Source organism: Botryllus schlosseri, chromosome 7 (assembly GCF_051294905.1).
Source record: "Botryllus schlosseri isolate E-star chromosome 7, Bs_hap1, whole genome shotgun sequence".
Lineage (NCBI taxonomy): Eukaryota > Metazoa > Chordata > Ascidiacea > Stolidobranchia > Styelidae > Botryllus > Botryllus schlosseri.
This window is the reverse complement of record NC_137242.1, coordinates 10,808,100-10,820,799: the sequence shown is the minus strand read 5'-3', so window position 1 is coordinate 10,820,799 and position 12,700 is coordinate 10,808,100. Positions and strand designations below refer to the sequence as shown.

Sequence of the window (12,700 nt, the reverse complement as noted above, 5' to 3'; positions counted from 1 at the left end):
AATTCTGTGTACATGCCTTTTATTTTCACAGCATATTTTAATATGTACTAGGCCAAGGCGGGTGTTTGATCGAAAACCTACTCTGAGTTGTTTCGACTCCTTTCTTTTCAATCATCACAATCTTATGTGTTGGAAATATGAAATGATCGATGCATTGAACTGATTACTCAAATTATCAGGAATTATTACTTTACAGGTAGGTTTCAGACCTGGAACATAAATCTCACGTAGAGCCTATAGGCTAGGGAACGAGAAATACAATTTTCTTTGTGCCAAGGGATCGGTTTCAGGACTACACAAAGTTCAATCGGTATAACTGCGGTACACTATTTCGGTGATGGATAACGCTTCAGCATTCGACATGAATTCATCCCTCATGTCAACGTGGCTTCAGATGAGAGTCCATGAAACTGAAGCCTGCATCACCAGAGTCCACACTGCGTTTCAGCAGATTCTAGACGGCATCGTCTCCCGGCCTTTGGACACCGCTTCCCAACTTCTATCCAATCCCGCTAGCAATGTCGAGGAAAAAGCTTCTGCCGCAGATCAGCTCCTGCAGTGTAACTACAAGATCCTGAGCATGACGATGGTGCTGAACTCCATGTTCACGAACCCGGATAATCTCCGCGCCCTTTGCAATCAATTTCCTAATCTCCCTGAGCCTTTTCGTCCACACAATAATCAAAGCCAGCTTCCGTTAAGCGTGAATTATATACAGCTTGAAACTTACAGTCCTGACAATGCTGTGGCCCATGTGGAAAATCCACAGATTGACAATGAATCCCAACCAAATTTGGGTACGTCAAAATCTTGTCCGAGTCAATTCAATGATGATGATCGCACCACGACACAGGAGTTGAATAGCGAGGTTGAGAGTGGAACCAAGCTACATCAACGAAATATAAACATCGAAGCACTAATGGAGTACGAGTCGTCTGTTTCTGAAAGTATGTCTGCTACCAGTCCGTCTAGAGACCACGTGGATAAGTTAAGCAGTACGAATACCGGTACAAATACCGCTGTTGTTGAGTCGTCTGCTTCTGAACCATCTGTGTCTGCGACCAATGTGGATCGCGTGCAGAAATCAATTGCTGTAAATGAATGTAACAGTGGCTACGCAAGTGACAAATCACTTTGCTTGGGGGAGAGGGTAAAAAGTGTTGCAGACACTGACTCTTCCTCAGTTTACGTAGGCACTCCCAGTTCATGTGATGATCTGCGTGAATTTATCGGCATCGTAAGCGAAGTTGAGACGCCATCAAAGTTTTACGTGCAGCGCACATCCGATTTGGAAACTTTGGAGGTGGTGCAGTTTGATTTAAACGCTTCTTTTAGGTGCACAAAACAGGTCGGCGATAAACTCCGCTTTCAAAACGCACCAAAGCCGGGAGACCTGTGCGTAGCGCAGTATACAGATAATAATTGGTACCGGTGCAAAGTATTGCAGCTTGTCACACCGGATTCGGCGATTGTCGAGTATATCGACTATGGAAACGCTGATGACATTTTATGGTCAAAGGCTTTCAAGATGCCGGAATCTTTTGCCGGGATACCCGCACTGAGCATCAGATGTACTCTCGGTGGTGTGAGACCAGTGGGAGGTAGGAAGCATTGGGATGCAGATTCTGCCAAGTGGTTTGACGAGATCATGTTTGGCAGTAATGTGACCGTTGTTCCGATTTTTAAGAAATCGGAAGCGATTTCTGTTCAGTTGTTCATGGATCCGACCGAAGCCAAGAAGGCTTCCATTTGCGTTTCTGATTTTATGGTGGAGGCTGGATTCGCGGAATACGACGTGCATGATGAATGCTTGGGCGCAAGTGTTTCTCAATCTGATCGAAATACGGTTTGTAAATCGCAAGTTAAATCGACCACTACAAAGGTTAAAGATCAACGAAAGCCTGTCGCAGTTCCTTTGGAGGTTGAGGCAGATGCTGACAATCGTGCCGATACCTCACAGCACGCGAAAGTATCACAAAAAGCAGTATTGGACAATCCAAAGTCTGTAAGGTCACAAAGTGATGAAGATGTCCCGCAGCACTCCAATGTAGAAACCGTAAAACTGAATTTGGACGATTTAACCAAGTGGAACCCGCTCGCGGAAGATTTTCAATCGGCCAGTAATAATTACGGTGTCAACAACGAGAATGTTTGCACTATGATCGAAGGATATGACCCGGAAAAGGTCAACGTTTGTCGCTATCACAGGATAGGCCACTGTTGGCGAGGAGATCAATGCCCGTACGTCCATTTAGACAAAACGGATAACGGCGAGTTCAAGACACAAGTGCAGACGTTTTCTGGGTCGTCGATAGCCAAGTTGAGTTTTAGTGCTGGCAACGTATATGTTGTACGTGTTACTAAGATCGATGAAGCACGTAATTTCCAAGTTCACGTAATTAAAATGATAGAGTCAGGCACAAAAATCACGTCACAAAGAGATCTATTGGAGCAGAGATTGTCACAGGGTATGCGCGAACTGTCCGACGACATGGACAGGTATTGCAAGTCTGGGTCGCGAAGAATGGATAATTTACTGCAATGTGCTGTAGGCGAGCTGTTCATTGTTTATGCCGCCAAATTCAAGTGTTACTGCCGAGGTATGATTGTTTCTGCCGAGAATTTCAACACCTTGAGGGTGCACCTCATAGACCTTGGCGTGGACATTGAGGTGGGCAAGACAAATTTGAACCGGATGTGCCCGGCTTTTATGCATCTGCCCAAGCAATCGGTGCAGTGCACGCTGTCTCAAGGCTGTAGCGAACTGTACAAGAGCATCGAAGACATGGTAAAAAAGCCAGAGTCTCCGAACTTGATGATGAAGGTTTTGGACACTTGTGAAGTGACGGATGGGCCTTTGCAAGTGATGTTATATTGCATGTGATCGCGCAAAGGGTCGGTGGTGCTTCGGTTTATTTTTACTCAGTTCTGGAAGTCTTCATTTTATTTTTCTACTGCTTTCATGTTTTATTCTCTGTTCTTTGACAATCATGATTTTTCAGTGTCTGGGGGTCCAATTTGTGGTTAATGCGATCGATACTTGGAATTATTGTGAGTGTCTCTTTCGTTCTTAATAAATTTGATAGTTCAAATGCCGTGCGAATCCGTTTACAACACGATGAAAATAAGAAGTGTGTGGGAAAAAATTAATCCAAAAATGGCATGACATCACATATTCCTTGTGACATGGTGATCGCATAAGATGTTATAAATGTGGAAAATTCGTAGAATGTAAAGTTGCCTTTAGCCCCCTGGCTATGTTGGTGCTCAAATATTACAGATTTTGAGAAGAGTATATATAAGTGGTGGTATGATAGGATCTGGTACGAAGTGGTTGATATAACGTTGAGATGCAAAATTAATGACCCCTGAAAACCACATCTGTGGCTGTGTAAAATTTCAGCCACGTCTGAAAATTTGATTGATGGATAAATAAGAACATCTCTTCCGAATCATCGCTTGTGGAACACTTTGCAGGGGCAGTTCTACTACACTGGAGGAAAAATGGTACTGGCTTCTAGAGGTGGTGGGTAACAAAGTACTCGAGTGTATATGCATTATGCATACTTGCACTAAAGTTTTGAGACTACTTTCACTCCAACTCAACAGGTATTTCGGTAAAACTTTTTATGCCTCAGTAGTTATAGGACCAGTGAAATTACAATGAGAACTGGGTGCCTCTCTACCACAGTAACTAAACAGCTCGTATCTTTTCGAAAGTTGACCTATCAGTAACGCCATTAATCTTTCTGGTTAGTTATGCTGCATTTATGGAAGTAGATAGAAAGTAATTATGTAGTACTTTTCAGACCCTCATCGTATAGCTCCACTTGAAATAATTCTGACATGTCTTGCTAATCGATACCTGCTATGGAAAAGACTGCTTACAAACTGGCTAGAAATGTATTTCAAATTGAGCGAGTACTGAAAGATACAAGACACGCTGCGCCAAAAATAATAACGAAAAGGCAATCCTAGGTTGCTTACACGCGATAAAAGAAACATTGTTAGTAAGACGATATAGAACGGACCTGATCGTAGAAAGCGTTACAAGTTTGACTGTGGTCTAAAACTATACGCAGATTGACGAGCCCGGCGGAAAGAAACAAGAATATGGATTATCACTTCTGCTGCCTCATCGACTTAGCTGCCATCGACAGCATTTTCATTTGTTTAATCACGGGCGCATTCGCAGAATCTACGGGCTGCGCGTTTAAAGCCGCGACATGAGAGTCCAGGCTTTTGGACAACGAATCCATGACGGTGGGCAAGTGCTCCTTAGTGACTTGATGGTTGCGGTCGACGCTCATGACGGCTTCTTCTAAAAATCTGTGATATGATCAAAGTTAGTGCAGTCGGCCGATAAGGAAAACGGCAGAGGTGGTCAAAGTAGTCACCGTCGCTATTCAAGTAGAAGTAGAAGTAACGCCGGATTTTCTACTCAAGTAGAACTAGGAGTGGTGGTTCACAAGTAAGTAAGTAGGTATTCTACACTTATATTTGCCTACGAAACTGAAAACTGTCAAGTAGAAGTAGTCTAAAATCATAACTACTTAAAAAGTAGTGTGAGTAGGCAAAATCTACTTCAAGTACTTCAAAAAGTAGAAGTACTTCGTTACTGACCAGTGACCACCTCTGGAAAACGGACATGGCGTCTTGATTTTCACAGCTTGGCAACGGCAACTATGCAGTATGCAAGCACCTCTTCTGTCCTTAACACTATCCAGAGGTGGTCAGTAACGAAGTACTACTTTTTCGAAGTATTCAAGTAGTTTCCCTCCACCTCTGGTACTTACTCAAGTAGATATGATTTTTGCTACTTATACTTCCTAATATTTTGTGATCTAGGCTACTTACTTACTTTTCGCTATTTTCATTTTGTCAAGTAGAGGTAGTTTAATCCTCTGATGAGGAAGATAGCCTGGTGAATTTCGGCCCTGTTTTCACGGATTATCAAAATTTAATTTTCATAAAACTTGAGTACGGCCCAGAATTTTCGTCGCGCTTCGCTCAGTGGATACGGAGTAACCAGTATGATTTCACGAAAGTATCGCTGAATATAATTTAGATAGCGGGTTGGCGTGGTTCCGTTCACACCGCATTGTCGCTCTTCGAGTTCTTCAAAGTAGGCTATACTTTGAGTTCTAATTAATATCAGTTCTTTTTCTGAATAACGTACACGTTGAAGTATACAAGCAAGTGTAGCTACACAATATGGCATTTTTATTTACAATCCACCATATTTTGTATTAACGTTTACTAATCACGCAAAGTGTTTACACCGTATCCTATACAACTTCTCCATATTGCTCTTCGGCTAAACTACGGGCCTTACAATATGGGGGAGGACACCATAACATGATATTTTCTAAAACGTGCTGTTCGAATAAACATAGGATTAGTATCGCATTTCTATATCAATACTATCATTTTCATCCCATGATGTAGGCGAATGCTTATGCTGTCGAAAAGTTGATACCTCCTGGTATGCATCATCAATATGAATCAAGCTCTGCACCTTTCGCATAGCTCAATTTGCGCCTTTTGACAATCCATGCGAACGAATTACGATCGTTTTCACAACTACTTACTTACTTGAGTAGATTTAAAGTCAGTCAATTCTACTTCAAGTAGTTTTAGGATGCTTATGAAAGAAGTACTTCTACTCGTACTTGAGTAGATTTTTACGTCGCTACTTCTACTTGAGTAGCTTTCTTGACTACTTTGACCACCTCTGAACTATCCCGCATTGTAACAATCAGCTCACATCAATTTCAAGGCCGTTCTCCTGCTCAAATCGCACGAGAGCTGCTGAATCAGCGACAGGATGATCGGTTGGTGGAGCGGCGAAGAGCCTCCGAACAGCAGAGCCGGATCCACCATTTCGCAGACAAACATCACCAGGGACAGATCCGAAGCCGAAAGCGCCTGTGAGAATCGGAGAACAATTTCAAATTTGAATATTGATGAATGTTTTGAAATCAAGGATTGAAATCCAAGTCTGGAAATCATTATTTAGCAGATCTAATCGAATTCCAAATCCTGTAATAATGGCTTGCGTCTTTTTAAAAGTCCCATGAAAATTGGAATACTTAAAATTCCACGTCCAAAAGCACAGAAAACTCAACAACGATGAAACCGTCCCCCACAAAGATTAACGGCACGTGTGCACAGGTCCGTCCAGCAGAGATGAGCGGATTTGAAATTTCGATGTCCTAATCCAAATCCTAATCCATAACTTTCTCATATTCAAGTCCATGTCCAATCCTAATCCAATTCCAACTGGAAATTCAGAAAAAATACTAATTTATGCAATGGAGGGATTCGAAAATTTTCTTTCACAGCCAACGATTCACTTGATTCAAGATATCTTGATAATCATAAATACATTAATTACTGATCTGAATAAAGTTTGTCGCCATTCGCCACACTACATTTCAATCTCCCAGAAAATAGTTAAATCCAATCCAAATCCTAATCCGTTCTGAAAAAAATATCTAATCCAAATCCGACAAAATTTCACAAATCCTGTTTTTTCAAAACCTAATCCTAATCCATGCTCATCTGTGCCATCCAGATCGAAGAAGAGTATGTGTGATGACCTTATTTTGACTTTATGACATCACAAATTTTGCGAAGGGCGTTGTCAGCATTTTCTAAAATTCGCAAGCATGTTACGTGCCATCAGAAAGGGTCTTTCCATTTGTTCCTTCAGTATTATGCCTTGCCTCAGGCCGGAAAAATAGTTCAAAGATTCGAAGTGAATTTTGGGCTGATCTGCGTAATAATTAAAGGCCAAACGGACACATATCGTCGCAGTGGAATCAAAGTGACTCATGTCCAGTTTTCAAATTTTGAAGGTCCATTTTAAAAACTTGAAAAAAATCAAGTTTTTAAAAACTATTCAATTTTTCTTGGCCATGGTTATGTCTGTCCCATTAATGCAAAGTTAATCAGCAGGGCCAATATATGACTGAAAGAAGATGAAAACTTTACGTACAGTCAATTTTTTCAAAATGAGTAAAATGGACATAAGTAACTTTGATTCCACTGCGACGATATAATAGTGATTGTCAAGTATTCTTTAGTTTTTTTATAACGGTTTCTACGTCCGACACGCAACCATGGTTTCAAGAACTTGCTGACAACTTGGATCAGCCACAGGTGACATTGCCTTCAATAGCTATTGAAGCACATTATGTTAATAAACTCATCGAATACTGTTGTTGGCCTCTAAGCACTTATTTTCCCATATCAGGCCAACTGGAGAAGTTGCCTGCCCCTGGTTTAGAGGACAACACCCCAGCAAAACCTAATGAAACTTCTATAGTATGACCCAATTAAAACACATACGCGTTGAAAAGCTGCGTTTAAATTCCCCTGATGCAACTGAGCGAGGATGGCGTGCTGCTGCTGCTCAAACGTGGGCTTAAAAGCCCCGGGCCTCCTAGCCGGGGTGGCGCGGTGTTCCAGACCCGGTGGAGGCGACGGGACCTTGTCGCCCTGAGGCAGTTGGATTTGCGCCACGGCGTCCTGGACGCATTGCTTTAGCATGTCCCGTTGTTCCTTTAAGGCCGCGTCGTGCTGGGCTCGGAATAGCTTCGACATTTCGTCTGTAATTTGGTCCTGCGCTCTGAAAGTCGGACGAAATATTGTGAGGAGAAAATTTCTACTCGACTACAAAACGGCAGACGAAAGATTTAGACCAGTGGTTCTTAACCCTTAGTAACCCGTGCAACATCTATGCTAATCAGCTAGCCTTCGCGGAACCCCAAATTTTCGATGAGTCATAAAACAAATATCTACCACTGCACACATTTAACAACACATCTAATACATTACTGTAGATGACTAAAGCAACCAAGCAGTTTCAACAAGTAGATTTGGTCGAGACCATGAATACTATTAGTAGCCGATGGCACGTAACATGAACATTCGGGTTGTTCAAATGCCTTTTTTTTCTCAATTTCACTCGCTTAGTGATACATTTGTCAGGTTGCCTAAAAAAAACGCTACACAGCAAATTTGGGTGAATTCCGACCATTTTTGAATTGATAGTATTTACGGTGAAAAATTTCGACGCTTCGATATGACCAAATATCGTGTTCCAGGCATTCCTGAAGGGAAAGTGATGCTTTTTACACGCGTTTGCATCTTGATAACGAGTTTGTATGATGAAATTGCTACTTTATATCAAAAATTAATTTGACACTGATCTGCTGGAAATGAGTCAACGAAATAGAAGTAGTCTCGTTAAAACGATGGTGGTATATAGTAGCAAATGAAATACTTGTAAGGCTGAAACCAGGCACCATGACGAGAAAATGAACTGACGCACAGGTAAAATACAGCAAAATATATTTCCCAGGTTAATATCGATACCAGAAAGTATGTGTTCCTTACATCGTGTGGTGTCTTATCGCATTGTGTGTGTTGATCGGATGAAAATATTATCTCCAGATTATTGATCATTGTCTTTCCATATAATTGTCTTCACTTAGCCTAGTAATACGACAATGCGCTTTATTGCGGAATGCTGTTATCAACAAGCTCATTTGCTCTGATTACACTGGTGCGACAAACGATATCGCCTCCAGTCAGGAAAATATATTTTACTGTATTTTACCTGCTTGGCAATTCACTTTCTCTCATGCTCCCGGATTTCAGTGCTGAAAGTATTCATATGCGACGTATACCACTATCGTTTTCACAGGGCCCTTTCAATATAGATCGGCTTATCAGTGTCATATTCATTTTTCGTATATTAGCAATTTCATCATCCAAACTCGATCACAGGCCTTTATCAAGATGTAAACGCGTGTAAAAAGTATCACTTTCCCTTCAAGCATGCCTGGAATACGATATTTGGTCATATCGAAGCGTCAAAATTTTTCACCGTAAATAGTATAAATTAAAAAATGGTCGAAATTTCAATTTAAGATTGCACGGCCTTTACTGGTCAGATTTGACCAAAATTTGGTGTGTACCGTGTTTTTAGGCAGCGTGACAATTTTATCACTAAGCGAGTGAAATTTGGAAAAAAAGTTATTTTTGAACAACCCTATGAACATTCCTACTATAAATTTGTGCGATTTTTGAAAAGATATTGAGCTACCGTGATACAGGGGTTATTACAGCCAGTCGTTATCATCATTTCACTTGACGATGCGATGGAAACCGATCTCAAAGCTACTCTCTACTGCACAAAATCTTAAGTCTTCAAGTAATTAGTTTGACTGCAAAATTGTCAAGTAGAAGTGGGACTAGTCAAAAACATGAGCGCTCGACCAAGTAGCAAAAGTATGCAAATCTCAATTGAGTACTTGGGTGCTCCAAAATAGTACAATTACTTCAATACTGACCGACTCTGAGGGTTTGAGATACTTCCGCCCTCTCTCTATGCTACGGTCATTAATTCAACTATTAAAAAAAGGATTGTCGGAAAAAAAATCTGTCAACTAACCTTTTCATTTCCGAGCGGACGTATTTCTGAACGTCTTTCTCGATGGTAGACGATATCCTGGCGTTCAGCTGCGTCGCGGTGTCCTTCAGTTCCGCCACGGCCTCCCTGGCTTGCTTTTCGCTAGCGCCGATCTTGTCTGATTCGCTGCGGACGCGGCTCTTCAGCTGCTTTTCTAATTTTTCCACGCCTGAGATCATAGTACGTAACTAGAATTATCAAGTTGTCCCAGTCTGCCTGAAATCCCTAAACTTTACCTTCGTCCAGACCGCGCTGGAAGGTTAACGACACTTGCTGGAACATGACGTTGCAGGATTTCTCCACGGCAGGCACAACAATTTGCATGAACGAATCTTTAAACGCGCCGTGAACGCGGCTCTCTACTGCTCGGCCAACGGCGTCTCCGATAGCATCGACAGTGTCCTGCAAACGATACCGGCTTTAGCACTGTTTTATATTAACGAGTTAATGAGTCGCTTCAGAATTGAACTAGTCAGCTCTAGTTATAGATACGAGTTTTATGACTTACGCATATAGAACGTTAGTCACTGGATGTCGAATGCACTTCAAGTGCCTAACCAACACCCATCTCAGCTGCATATCATCAGTTTCACACTCGGCCATAAAATATCAGTCACCTGCCAATAAAGTCGATCAATCGATTTACCTTTGACCTCGCCAATTTAGCGATATTTTCCTTCAAAATGGAGTCGGTGGCCGTCAATTTTTGGGCCAGCGTCGCGTGAAGCTGATCTTTCAACGGATCGAGCGTTCTCGCCAAACCTGAGACGCAAGCTTCCGTTTGGAAAAGCAGTTCAAAGATCAAAAACAGAAAGGCGTACTTGGCAAGACCGTGTTCCTCATTTCGTGCTTCAACGATCTCTCGATTTTGGAGGAATGCTCGGCTGCCGACGTCGATTGAGATTTGCTATCGGTCTGAAACTTTTTCTGCGATTCCGTCAAACTCCTGATCGCTCGTTCCAGCCTTTCGTCTTGAGGATAGACGCAAATGTTACATAACGATGCATGGCCTGTTTGGCTGTTTCGTGCTGTATTTCAAGCAGAACTGGTCGTCGAACAATCAGGCTATCTATTTCCCCTTACTTTTTTACTTGGAAATCGCTATTTCTATGTATGTAAATAGAAATTCAAGACCTCACTTCTCCCACAGTGCTGATTTTCCCACTCTAATATCTGAAGAAGACTAGAATTCAAACACGATATGAAACAAATTCGGATTTAAAGCTATTCCTATTCCAAATTTGAAGTCGTATCCAGAAACGAATTTGTGTGACAGAGTCCACAATCCACACATCTCCATTAATGAATCATTAACATTACTCAGCACCACTATCATGGTAATGGTATCAAAAACTTGGCTCCACTCACTCTGCTGTTCCAACCGTTTCAACGCCGCCTCCATATTTTTCGTGTTCTGATTGTTCCTCTTGTTCTCTCTGTGCTGCGTCTTCAACATCTCGTCCTGTTGGGTCTTCAATTTCGTCACCAAATCCATCATCTCATTGCCCTGTAACAACTGCGTTGACAATAACATATAACAATCACGAGTGGAGGGTGTTTACGTTAACTTGTGCTCAAGTGCGCTGTTATGAGGTCGCACAGCCAGCCGTCCACTTGTGTCAAGATGGATTGGAAATGAAACCGATATATAATACCCTCATTCATGTCGTTTACTATATTAAGCAAGTAAGGTATGTTAACGATGGAGACTTAACTACAATAAATCCACATTAGAATTGAATAATAAGAGTCACCAATGGACATGGAATTGGATTCGCACTTGAAATGATACTCAAATATTTGGCTCGACTCGAAGCCTACTCGAATCACTCATGAACTCCATTTTACCAGTCTTAATTAGCAGGCTATGGCAACCATTTCATTGAAAGAGTTTGACATTAAACTACACATAAACATTGCCGAAATCAGAAAATAGGACAAACCGATGCTGTCGGAAATCCCGGCGTAATCTGCTCCCCGGAAGCCATATCGGAATGCAAAGCGGAATCTGCTCTTACAGACGTGTTACTTTTTTGTGAGATATTGCTCGCCCGTAAAAACTCTTCCCTGCTCGACGGCGTGGAAATTCTGCGTGACGCAAGAAAACGTGAGCTGCACGCACGAGGTTACATTCGCAAAGAGATATTTACTTCATGGGCAACGGTCTGGACATGGTGACGTCCGGGGCTTTGGGCCAGGACGCAGACGTTGTCGGTTGAGCGTCTGATTTCCTTGACGTGTCTAAAGGTAACAACGTTACGTTACCAAACAATCGAACCGTAAAATCTCAGAGCAAGGGCGGTTGTCTAACTGCTAACAAAGATAGCGTTAGTGGGGACCACTGAGAATTGGAAAGGGATGGTCAAACCAGCCTGTGGTGCTACTTCAGTAGAAGTAGATAAATAGAATTTTTATTTTATGCTCGAACTCTAATCTAATTTGTGAAATGTTTCTTGGCGCTAATTAAAATATAATGTAATTTCTGGGTTTCCTTTGAATGCTACAAAATAGCTGTTTACTAGGGGTCTTCAAAATGGCTTTTTTTCTCCAATCGTACTGGCTACTTGATAGAATTGTTAGGTTACCTAATTTAAGCCTACACACCAAAATTGGTTCGATTCCAACCAGTAGCCGCATTGCTACAGGAAAATTTTGTGTTGAGTTTTGTGAAAATTTTCTGCTCACCCCATGAAAGTGTTAGGTTGTCTATAGAAACGATGTTCACCAAATTTGGTTCAATTCCAACCAGTGGAAGCGGAGTTATTGCCGTCGAAAAATTCAGATTTGAATGAAATAGTATTTATGGTGGGAACGACTATAATAAATAATTAAAGAACTGGTCACCGTAAATAATATTTTATTCATACTACAAATTTTTCGATATTTGAGAAAAAAAATCATTTTTGAAGACACCTACTGTACACTGCGGAACGAGCCAAGCTTGCTGTATGTACATTAGGGTTGTTCAGAATTGATCGACTTTCAAAATGTCGTGGTTTTCAGTCCGATTCCCATGCCTTATACCATAAAAACATATTCTAGGTACTTTTTTTCGTAATTCATCCCTTGCATCCGTGTGCACATTGAGCTGGAAGAATAACGGCTAAAAATAGGGGATTCCCCTAAAATTTGAGTGTCGTTATTCGGACTAGGCTAGTAAAACGTCATATATAAGCTGGTTTTATGTAGCTATTGCGGTTGGAATGCTACATAACCTCA

At 41.5% G+C, this 12,700-nt stretch overlaps 3 protein-coding genes across 7 annotated transcripts in view; 2 read left to right on the top strand and 1 right to left on the bottom strand.

The window, feature by feature from the left end:
- The first annotated feature begins 170 nt into the window (after window positions 1-170).
- LOC145442514 (uncharacterized) lies at window positions 171-3,092 on the top strand. The gene has a single exon (XM_080320453.1). The coding sequence runs from the start codon at window positions 338-340 to the stop codon at window positions 2,882-2,884; it is 2,547 nt and encodes an 848-aa protein (XP_080176579.1). The 5' UTR covers window positions 171-337; the 3' UTR covers window positions 2,885-3,092.
- A 792-nt stretch (window positions 3,093-3,884) lies between these two features.
- LOC145442512 (enhancer of mRNA-decapping protein 4-like) overlaps window positions 3,885-12,700 on the bottom strand; it is a 31,679-nt gene continuing 22,863 nt past the window's right edge. For 3 of the 5 annotated variants that reach the window (XM_080320446.1, XM_080320447.1, XM_080320449.1), the window contains 10 exons: window positions 11,632-11,722; window positions 11,425-11,569; window positions 10,850-10,997; window positions 10,303-10,452; window positions 10,128-10,243; window positions 9,718-9,883; window positions 9,464-9,650; window positions 7,354-7,633; window positions 5,768-5,928; window positions 3,885-4,329 (listed from right to left, as the gene is read on the bottom strand). In XM_080320446.1, coding sequence (XP_080176572.1) covers window positions 4,122-4,329; window positions 5,768-5,928; window positions 7,354-7,633; window positions 9,464-9,650; window positions 9,718-9,883; window positions 10,128-10,243; window positions 10,303-10,452; window positions 10,850-10,997; window positions 11,425-11,569; window positions 11,632-11,722 — 1,652 coding nt within the window. In that variant the 3' untranslated portion in view covers window positions 3,885-4,121. The remainder of the gene's footprint in view (window positions 4,330-5,767; window positions 5,929-7,353; window positions 7,634-9,463; window positions 9,651-9,717; window positions 9,884-10,127; window positions 10,244-10,302; window positions 10,453-10,849; window positions 10,998-11,424; window positions 11,570-11,631; window positions 11,723-12,700) is intronic. The other 2 variants (XM_080320448.1, XM_080320450.1) reach the window with 1 other exon arrangement.
- LOC145442513 (GATOR2 complex protein WDR59-like) overlaps window positions 6,394-12,700 on the top strand; it is a 458,341-nt gene continuing 452,034 nt past the window's right edge. The window contains exon 1 of the mRNA XM_080320451.1: window positions 6,394-6,566. The gene's annotated coding sequence lies outside the window, so the exon portion shown is untranslated. The remainder of the gene's footprint in view (window positions 6,567-12,700) is intronic.

Excerpts from the sequence above, each read along its gene's own strand:
- LOC145442514 (XM_080320453.1), top strand. The coding sequence starts at position 338 with ATGGATAACGCTTCAGCATTCGACATGAATTCATCCCTCATGTCAACG.